At 34.4% G+C, this 11,002-nt stretch overlaps 1 protein-coding gene across 1 annotated transcript; it reads right to left on the bottom strand.

Annotated features, from left to right (window-relative positions):
• Positions 1–7,614, bottom strand: LOC127811825 ((R,S)-reticuline 7-O-methyltransferase-like). The gene is made up of 5 exons (XM_052352011.1): positions 7,354–7,614; positions 6,235–6,358; positions 5,895–5,962; positions 624–1,475; positions 1–532 (listed from the first exon to the last, which is right to left on the bottom strand). The coding sequence occupies exons 1-5, from the start codon at positions 7,612–7,614 to the stop codon at positions 233–235; spliced, it is 1,605 nt and encodes a 534-aa protein (XP_052207971.1). The 3' UTR covers positions 1–232.
• Between the last annotated feature and the right edge of the window lie 3,388 nt (positions 7,615–11,002).

Below are 11,002 nucleotides of genomic sequence, written 5' to 3'. Positions count from 1 at the left end.
TTCTACAAAATATTTAAATTAATTGAACTGACAAAGTGTTTTTGACTGTGATCAGAAGGAAAGGACAAAGGGGCAGAGAACTCTAGATAAAATACTTAATATGAACATTCTTATGTTCATATTTATTCACTTTGCTTGGTTACTAGAAAGTTGGGTTGACAAAAACAAACAGAGACTGGACATTAATTAAGCTAAACAAATGATAAGAGGGTTGAAAGAGATAGATATTTTTTTAGCATGGATAGGCCTCAATGATGCAGGGCAGAGCCGGAATTCGTATGATGTTATAGCGTGGAAAGCCTCCCTTCTCCAACACTTGCTTCCATTCGGCCTCTGTCCTCTCCTTGCCGCCGGAGGTGTGAGCAAGCATTATCAGATCCAACACAAACCCTGTGTTGTCAAATAAGCTTTCACCTTCTGGCTTCAGAACCACTTCCACTAGGATCACCTTTCCTGTCTTCTCCGGTATCGCCTTACGGCAGTTCTGCAAGATCTTCACGCAGTCTTCGTCGCTCCAATCATGCAAGATCGCCTGCAAGCATGCATGCATCCATCCATTAGTTCCACACAAGTTGGATTAATTAATAAGGAATTAATGTCGTGCATGTATTTCTTTCTTTTACCTTCATGAAAATTGCATCAGCCTCAGGAACAGACTTGAACATGTCGCCCCCAACCTGGGAAACTCCTGGGTACTCGGGCGCTGTGGCCACCACATGCGGCAAATCAAAGTTGATAGCTTTGATGTGTGGATAGGCCTTGGTGACCTCGGATATGGATGTTCCAATCCCGCCTCCCACGTCCACCAGTGACCCAATGGAACGGAACCCATCTCTGTAAGCAGCCACCATGGCTGTAGTGGTGACCTTGGCCGTACATCCCATTGCAGCGTTGAAGACCTTGCTGAAATCTGGGTTGTTAAAACCATACTCCCATATCTCTTGGCCGTGAGCCTTTTCGAACGCAGTCCCCCCTTCTCGCACGCACCTGCTAAAACAATGCCAAGGGGCCATTGCCCTGGGGTCGCTCTCCATCAGTACGATCGGCGCCAAGCTCACCTCAGCATCACGCACCAGCAATTTAGAGGCGGGGGTCAGCCCGTAGAGGGTCTCTCCGCCGCCGTTGATGGCAGTGAAGATCTTTTTCCGGACCAGAAATCTCATGATGCGGCCCAGGCTAATGATATCCGGGGAAGGAGCGTCGATGCCGGCGGCTATTTGGGATAGGCTGATTGGGCAGCCGTGAGAGTGAATGATGTCAGCTACGCGGAGCTCCACAGCAGATTTGAGTGCCATAGAGTCCGCAAAGCTCAGCATCTGTTGCCATATCTCTGCTTGGCCTTGCAACAATTGCATTGCCTCTGCATCAATGGCCTCCTTCTCCATAATCATCTCTCTCTGCCTCTCTCTATATATGTATATATATGTCTGTCTGTTTAACTTTGAGTTTGCATGCAGCTCAACAGAAAAGGGTTGCTTTTATAGAGGAAGCTAAAGAGAGAGACCAATAGAAAAAATGAAATAATTATGTTGGTGGAAGGAAGCAACAAGAAAAGAAAACTTGTTCAAATAATAATGTCTATGAAAAAAGTCAGTAAGTGTAGTCAATTCAACTTTAAGAAGGGATAAATAATCTATCATTTCTGATTATTTTATTAACAAGTTTTGACTTAGATTATTTTTATGATAATATTATTTAGTTCTTCGATAAAGATTGATCTTAAAAATAAAAGTAGATAGAGTAAAGTTGATCCAAATTAGGCTTTGAAGTCCTATTCTTGTGTGGCTTGAGTATATTTTCTAACATTTCAAAGAATATATACGTGTTATTTTTTTTATGTATCTCGGATAAAGATTATCGGCTCATATTAGATATTTTCTATCTCTCCCTACTATTACTATTACCCTTATAGATACAATTGAGGAAGTATTAATGTATTATATTTATATTATATTAATACAAATATATAACATGTCAATACACAAATATCATAAAAAAGTAATCGTAGTGAGTATGAAAATAATATTTTTGTTTTTTAAATCTAAGTAAAAAATAGAGTATGGTAGACCCTTCTACTTTCAACGGTCAAACACCCTCAAATTGCGGCTTAAAAACATAATTTAATTTCACCAGTTCGCTATTGGTGAAGGTTGTTTTGTTTTTACTTCTATTTTTTTAATTTTTTTCAGCTTGCCGGTTACCAATCATTCAAAACATCTTAAAAATATATATATATATTTTTCATTTTATATTAAAAGATCTTAGATTTAAGCACTAAATTGATGATAAGAATTTTAGTGGTCAACTAAAATTATGTGACTTTTTTTGTTTTTTATCTTGTTATGTACTTGGATGATTATTATCACATGATCAAATAATTTAGAATGATAATTATTATTATTAAAATATAATAATAAAATTATAATTGTGAGAGTGTGTTTTAAGTTTAGTCTCCAAGAGATTTGTAAAATAAAAGATAATCAAGAACATGGGTTGTCTCTTGCACGAGACTTTTGATGTTTAAGTTAGTTTTAGATAAAAAATAAAAAAATATTCAAGTAATTTGTGTAGGAGTTCTTTTGCACCTCTATCGAAAGAATGATTCCCTATTTGTAAGGTTAAGATTGACAAGTAAAAGAGTATCCATATCTTTTGAGGTTGTTTATTCCTAATCTTTGAGAAAAATATCACGGAGGCGAGTTGAAAAATTTTTGAGGAGACATAATTTAAAAGGTTCCCTAGATATCGTATCTCTGGTATTTGAAAGAAGTTATCGAGAACTATTGTATTGAAAAGGTCTCTAGAGCCCCTCTCTCTCTCTTTAGACTTTTTTTCTTAAGGTTTATACCACTTTCTTAGACATAACAGTAACAAATAATAGTCTATAATTAAAATTAAATCACAAATTAGTTTCCAAACTTGAATTAGTGGAAGTAAAGCCGACAAAAGGAAGAGTTGAATTTAATATATGTAAATGTCAAACGAAAGCCTCAGTTTACTTACTTTATCTGCTACTGTTGAATGATTATTTTTCTTACTCACATTAGGGTGTCCGAATCCCAATAACTTTTAAAATTAAATTTAAATCAATCAATTCGATTCTTTTAATACATTGATTTGATTTTAAGTTTAAAATACTAAAAGTCTTATGAAAAATTGATTTTGTTTTGGGTGCAAGGTTTTAGGTCCATGCCTTGATCTAACGTGGAGATGAGTAATATTTTAATTAAATTAAATTAATTAAAATTATCTATTTAGTTCAGTTTAAACGATAGGTCAATTTATTTTAATTTTTAAGTTTAGTAATTTTAATTATTTCGATTTAGTTCGATTTTTATATTAAAAAATAAAATTATTTTTATACTTTATTATTTTAAAATTTTAATTTTTTTATTATTTCGAGTGTTTTTAGCCTAATTCATTTTTTTTATTTTTTTTAATTATTTCAATTTTTCAATTTGTTTGGTTTGATAATCTATTTGATCGATTCAGTTCGATTTATTCGATTTAACTAATTTAATCAGTTCAATTCAGTGACCGAATCAATTGAATTTTCACCCTTAATCTAATCTCATCGATATATATTTATATAAATAAATTTAAAATATACAATATAAAATAAATTATTTTTAATCTAAATTGTACTTGTTTTATGTAGTTTGGGTTATAAAATATTTTAAATATATTGTTTAATATGAATAAATAATTATTAAAATTATTTAAAATATTTCATAACTTAAATTACAAAAAATAAATACAATCTAAACTGAAAACAATCAACCTTATAATATAAATACATAAACATTCACTATTCTTAAAGTTTATATAACAAAAATTTGAAATTAATAGAATATTATATAAAATTAGAACTAAAATCCAAACCAAATCGACCTAACTTTTCTAGACCCGACGAAAGGTAATTATACGAAAAATTAATTTAATTATAAGTTAGCGTCAAACCCGAACCAACCCGACCCGACCATAGATGCCTTATAAGGAAAACTTTCTTTTTTTCAACAGTCAAACTTTGCAAGTGGCGGCTAAACACATGATTTAATTTAATTCAGCAGTGCCCTTTCATTAACGCAGTCTTTTTAATACAATAAAAATAGTCAACAAAACACGTTCATTCACCAAAACATCGTAAGTAAGACGAAGTGTTTAGTAACTATTAATTAAATTAATTTTATTAACATGATTTAAAAGTTGTATTCATAGTTTTAAAATATGGTAAATATTATATCTTTATGAAAAATTACATGAAATGTGAAAATATATTCTATACTTCTTTCCTTACAATAAAAAAAGAAAAAGAAAAATGCTACTTGCATATCTTTGTTCAATTATTCAATTATCAATATATCCCTCATTTAAATTTTAATTTACGAAAAATACTTTTTGTACACTGAGTGTCACACCTTGGGTCACACTCAGGTACTCAAATGACTAAAATGCTCTCACAAAAATTATAAATTTACTTTTCCAGCCCTTGGTTGCTTTTTCTCTCATCTCTCTTCCATTCTTCCCACAACCCCTAGTTGCAATCGTCGGTCGCCACATTCACCTCGCCTTGCACCGGCCATCGCCTCGCCTTACTTTGCATCGATCGTCGTGGATCCTCCATCTCTGCAGTGGTCGATGTGAGAAGTGGTGAGAGGAAAGTGGCGATCGACGATTGCAACGGATGACTGTGGGAAAAAGGGGAGAGAAATGAGAGATGAGGCAGCCAAGGGCAGGGGAAGCAAATTTTTAATTTTTGTGAGGGCATTTTAGTCATTTGTGCACCTGAGTGTAACCCAAAGTGTAGGTCTGAGTATACAAGCAACATGGTCCTTAATTTACAATCTATAATGGTATATTGGTAATTATAAATTAGAGTTTAAGTGAGGGGTATATTAATATTTGTAAATTAGGTGAGGGGTATCTTGGTAATTGATTAATGGGGTGTCAGCAAGAATGTGCAAGTAGCATTTTTTTATAAAAAAAAAAAATGCTGAAATTACATTTTTCTAGCTTTTGTGCCTTTTGGCCCAAAAAGTTTAGAGTTGTTTACTTGTGGAAAATTGAAATTGTTTTTTAGAAAATATCTTTATAGAAATAGAAAATTAAAAATTGTGTTCAAAATGATTTTTTCTAAATTAGAGAACAGAAAACAAATTTTCTTCTTTGCAAATTAACCATGTTTTCCCACTTATTTCCTAGATAAAACATGATTTTCTACCAAATAGCCCTGGCTTCGAACCTTCCAAGTTGCATATTATTTCTCTCATTTTCTGAAGTCTAAAAGTGGTTTTTATCTTAATAGAACTGAGAGCGTTTTTCATTTTTTTAATTTTTTTGTAGAAATGAAAACATGAAAATAGAGATAAAACCTAGAGATGAAAAATAAAAAACATTCTATATAAGTAATATGACGACTAGTTCTCATCTACGGGCGTTATTAGTGAATAATCAACTAGATTACTTACACAATAAACTATTAATGAAGAGACGGAGTATGTTTCAACGAGAAACACCATAGGTGGGGACTAAGTTTTGTCTTTCTCTTCGCTTCACTTGAGAAATCGATCCCCTAATAATAAAAAGAAGCACAGCGGACGAGACCCAAAATCAGAGTGACCTTCTCCTTTCTTCAGCTCGTCTCACAATAAGTCAAAGGTGACCCAGTCACAAAATATAACATATTACAAATTTGCTGAGTACTGGGAATTTACAAGATATTCATTTCGATCCTTACACAAACCGAAAATTGTCCTCTATCAAACTAAAGCCACTTACAACAGAAAACCTCATAATCACATATACACTACACTAATTACAACCAACTAGCGCAAAAAATATATACATTTAGCACACATGTATATTTACAGGGATAAATACAACATACAAAGCACAGGCAACAACGTTAGTTGCCACATCATCCTCTCGACATCACCCTTGCTTCCATTTGGACTTGCAATATCTACAACATGAGGTAAAACCTCATGAGTCATAAAGACTTAGTAAGGGTACAAATGAATGTAAACAAAATAACATATGTGATGCAATGACAAGTATGCATGTATGATGGGGCATCACTGCCCTCCGAACCCACCTGTTCGAGGCATTAACCTCTCAAATTACCCCTAGCATGCATCTAGTCTCTCCCATGGCCATAAGACTCCATTAGACCACCTATATAACATGCACAACACACAACTGCACACAACATATATTCTTCTAAATTTACCAAACATTCGCAAGGTGGCCCACCCTTGGGGCCATCATTTACTTGGCTCGATCCTTTCTCTCCACCATGAATGAGGACGCCCGCTTGAACTCCGAACTCTTCTAAGATCACCGCATCCCCGGTTGAACCCTAACCAATTTGGAGGAGAAATTTAGCCAAACACCCACACTAGCGTCACCTCCTAAGCTACCACCTAACGCCAAAATTTCATTTTCGAGCCTCTGACACGTTTCTCAAGCCTCAAATTAGTTTCTAGAATTTTTTTCAATTTTTTTTAGAATTTTTCGACTATTTTTCCCCATTTTTCCCTTTTTTTTCTCTCTAGATTTTCTTATTTTTCTTTCTTTTCTCTTTCTTCTTCATCTTCTTCAGCCACGGCTAGCAGCCCGTGCACAGGGCCAGACCTTTCATAAGGGCCATGAAGCGATTACCTCAGGGCCCATGAATATTTGATTATTTAGGGGGCCATAAAATTGGGAACCTTCCCTTTGTAAAAGCCCACTGCCCAGCTGCCCACCCCTTTCTCCTTTGCAACTTTGCCCCTTGGCCCCTAGCCTTCTCCCTCTCACTTTCGCTAGTTGCCCTGCCTCTTTCTCGCTCTATCATTTTTGGCTTCCTGCTCGCCTTTACCGTCGGTGGCTCACCCTTGCTCTTGTCTCTCGTTACTCGCCCGCTTCGTCGCTCATTGCTTGCTTACTCCGTTGCTCCCTTCCTCTCTCTCGCTCTGTCATTCCTGGCATCCCCCTTGTGCCTCGTTTTCGTTGTCGGTGACTCACCCTCGTTCTCGTCTCTCGCTGCTCGCTTGCTCTGTCGCTCTCTACCTCTCTTTCGCTCCATCGCTTGCCCTCGCTGGCTCGCCTTGCCCTCGTGGCTAGTTATTGGTGGCTTGTTTTTCATCGCTTCGTCGCAATTTCGCACCCTCACCGGCAAAACTCTACGATTCGGGGCCCATTTTTACATTTCGCCTCAAGGCCCCGAAATCTTAGGTACGACACTACTTGTGCGCGGCCACTACTGGCACTGCAGCTGGCGGTCTGCCAGCCACACCGCTATCACCGATAGCCCCCAATGGCCGCGCCACAGCCGGCTTGTCGCCGTCGCCGCGAACCACCGCCTATGCCCACAGCCTGCTGCCTTTGCTCGCAACCATCTCTAGTTGTCGATGCTCCTCGTCGCTGCTGCTTTTCGCCAGCTCCATCAACGATAACCGTAGCTAGACTAGCTCCATCACCGGTCGACGCTTCAACCACCCACAGCCGCACGCCCACTGCTGCTTCGATCCAACACTGCCGCTGGCCACGCTGCTTCAGGCTGCTGCTGCCACCAGTCGTAGCTATCGACCCGACCAGCCATCGGCCAGCCACCTTTGCCAATTGCCATCTCATTCTCTCTCACTCAATCTCCCTTCTCTCCCAAGCTTGGGCTCTACCTCTTTCTGTCTTTCTGATTTAATTTTCAGAAACAATGAGCACTGTTGCTGACTTGGCCCCAAGCCATTTACATATATATATATATATAATATACATTAATCCTCCAAAATTTATTAAATTCACTTGAGAATCTTCTTAATTCCACTTAGGAATTTATATAATTGAACTTGGATCCTCTAAGCTTTAATTAATTATCATCAAACCACACAAAACCTTGATTTCTTCAAAATTAATAACTGACATTTACTCGAAAAGACTGATTTCGTCTCTGCGCTTGCACGGAACCTTTTCTCAGCTAGAAATCACTTTAGGATTGCCTCACTCACAATACCTAACCACCTGTAAAATCCCCTCAACTTCCCGGAGCTCCCCTACGACCATTCGGTATCGGCACCCATTTAGACTTATACATAAATTATTTCAGAAACTATTCCCGATTTGATTGGTTTCAGCGTCATTGGCCTCACCTCGAGACCCTCACCAATCTCATGCCTTCTTTTCTGGATATTCAAAGCCCAGGGCATTTCCTATCATTGATTCAATAATTTTATTAATTAATTTCTTAAAACTCACTTTTTTGACTCTCCAGACCACCCAATACCCTTTAAAATTCACTAGAAATTCTATCTTTTTTAACACCATGTAATACCAGATATTACAACTAAACAAACCAAAAAAGATTAATTAGCAACCAAGTGCCCTTAGGGATTTTCATAAAAAATAAAAAAATTAAAAAGAAAAAACTAAAATTATTAAGTGCATCATAAATGTCAATATTTGGGCAAAAAAAAAAAAAACCTTCAAGTACTTAGGGAGAGATTGAGGGTTCTCCTTTTTAAGCTCAGCCATTTGAAGCCTTCCTTTGACATTGTATTTGTATATAGTTTTTTTTGTTTTGTTTGGATAAATGGTTTTTATTTACTATTTTAGTCTTTTTGCTCTTTTTGTTTTAGTTATGTTGTTCGGAGTATGCCTTAACATAAAATTGTAGATATTTTTAGTTTTTTAATGAAAATTTTATTTATAAAAAAAATATATACATTTTTCTTCACTAAATAAAAATAATAGCAGATAAAATAAAACAAAATTTTAAACTTGTGTATGAAACATCGAAAATAAAATTATATGTACATAAAATAAATAAATATTATTTGAAAGTATGTATGGATCGGGGGTGAGAGTAAAAGGATTTTCTTATCTCTTGAACATAAAATTTTTCTCTTGTCGGTATACTCACAACATTAGAAAAAATTCTCTTCTAAAACTGCCTTATTGGACGGGTTTCACAATGACAACTAATAACATTTAATTATGTATTAAACTGTGTCGACATGAAAAAAATAATTGTGTGTCTGTATTAGGAGTCTTATATTTATCATGACTAATAAATAAGTGTTAGTCAATTAAAAAAGAATTTTGATTAAAGAGTGGACAATCTATCTATATATATATATATTAAGGCTGAATCTAATATTTTTTTTATGAGTATTTCATTTTTCTAATTTTATAGTAATAAGTGAATATTTTATATTTTTTCTGAATTAGTATTAGATTTTTCTAATTTTGTGGTGATTTCTAGATTTTTAAATTATTTGAAATTTAATTATTATTATTTTATTAATTAACTATATCTACATTCTTTGAATATAGTTAGGTGCGTATATTAAATCTATTTAATATCATCTAATAATATTATTAAGTCTAATAATTTTTTATTCCACTTGAACTTTACACATCCAAATAATACTTCTTATTCATAAATATTTATTACTATTAAAGTAATTAAGTTGCACTTTTATAACCATTTGAAAGATTGATACAAAGTATACTTTCTGTTTAATTAGTTGCACTTTTCATATATTCTCAAGTTTAAACTTTTGCCACAACACTTTTGTTTCTTTTGGACAATTTTTCCTCCAATTTCTTTGATTTCTTAGTATAGAATAACCATATGTGTCAAGACCAGCTCCCAAATTTTTCTGCTAGGATAAAAGGTCTGAGAGAAGATTAATTCAAAATGGATACAAATACAAAAATCGCTCAAAATTTTTAAAAATTTATTTTCATTTCCATATTTGCTCATTATCAACAGGAGTTAAAATAAATATTGCAACATTCTTTACATCATCATCTTGGTCTTACCACCTATACATTTTCAAAATAAAAGGACACTAAAACTTTAATTACAAAATGAAATCTTCTACTCATGCCCTCAAAATTTACACCCATAGATCTTGAGGTCGGGACATCTCTGTACACATTTAATCGAGACTCATCTTTTCCTTTCCTAGAATGACAAAAGAAGTAAGGGTGAGTCACAAGACTTAACAAGTATATAACAAAGGAAAACATCAATAGAACAATATATGAAGGCATGAATAACTCAAAACCAAAAGAAAATCACTACTCGACATTTAGACAATCATTGGGTTCATGCCTTCTACACTTGACAATAATAGCCTCAAAAAAATATAATTTCTTATATTTCATCAAAATATATTTTTTAAAGTGAGCCATAAGACTCAACAAGCGCGTGCGTGCGCGCGCGCGCACACACACACACACACATATATATATATATATATATATATATGAATTCGATATATAAAGGCATGCATAAGGTAGAGCCAAGGAAAATTGCTACCCGTCATATAGACATAGATGGGATCATGTATTTCTTAATAACAATACTTCCTTGGATTATAATTTCTTTTCATAATATCAAAACACATTTTCAACTCCATAAAGTGACATTCACTTAGTTTTCAAATTTTTGTTGTCCAACTGGAGAGTCAATTTCAAATATATATATATATATGTATTGACACCAACTAATTTGCATAAGTGAGAGAATGTAAGAATTTTTTCATTATGTGTGTAATATTAATTGGATCTTTTTCTTTTTTTAAGAAAAAGCAAGTTGGGTTATACCTTAACAATACCTGGAGGCCCAAATAAATTATATGTGATCATAATTGAACATTGGGCTTGGTGCACCTTAATGGGGTTAGGCTTATTTGTATATATATGATTTGTGGAATAAGTGTAGGCCCAATAGGGTTTTTATCCGTCACAAAACCCTATTGGCTCTCTATATATATGGCTAGGTCTTCTCTTCTCTTTGATTGATCTATTACACTATTTTCTTTCAATTAACAAAAGGTTAAGACATAATAGCCGAATAGAAGAGGAAGATCTGGTCTGGTATAGAACATTTGTGCTTGCCATTGCAATCAAGATTTTCATTGTTGTTTTGGAGTTGAGAGGTATTCTTCTTTTTTATTGATGTCAGTGTTTTATATGATATGTACATTTAATATATATATTGTGAAGCATTTGAATC

This window comes from Diospyros lotus, chromosome 10 (genome assembly GCF_014633365.1).
Source record: "Diospyros lotus cultivar Yz01 chromosome 10, ASM1463336v1, whole genome shotgun sequence".
In the NCBI taxonomy this organism is placed as follows: domain Eukaryota; kingdom Viridiplantae; phylum Streptophyta; class Magnoliopsida; order Ericales; family Ebenaceae; genus Diospyros; species Diospyros lotus.
Note: the sequence above shows the minus strand (reverse complement) of the source record. Positions and strands in the feature narration are given on the sequence as shown.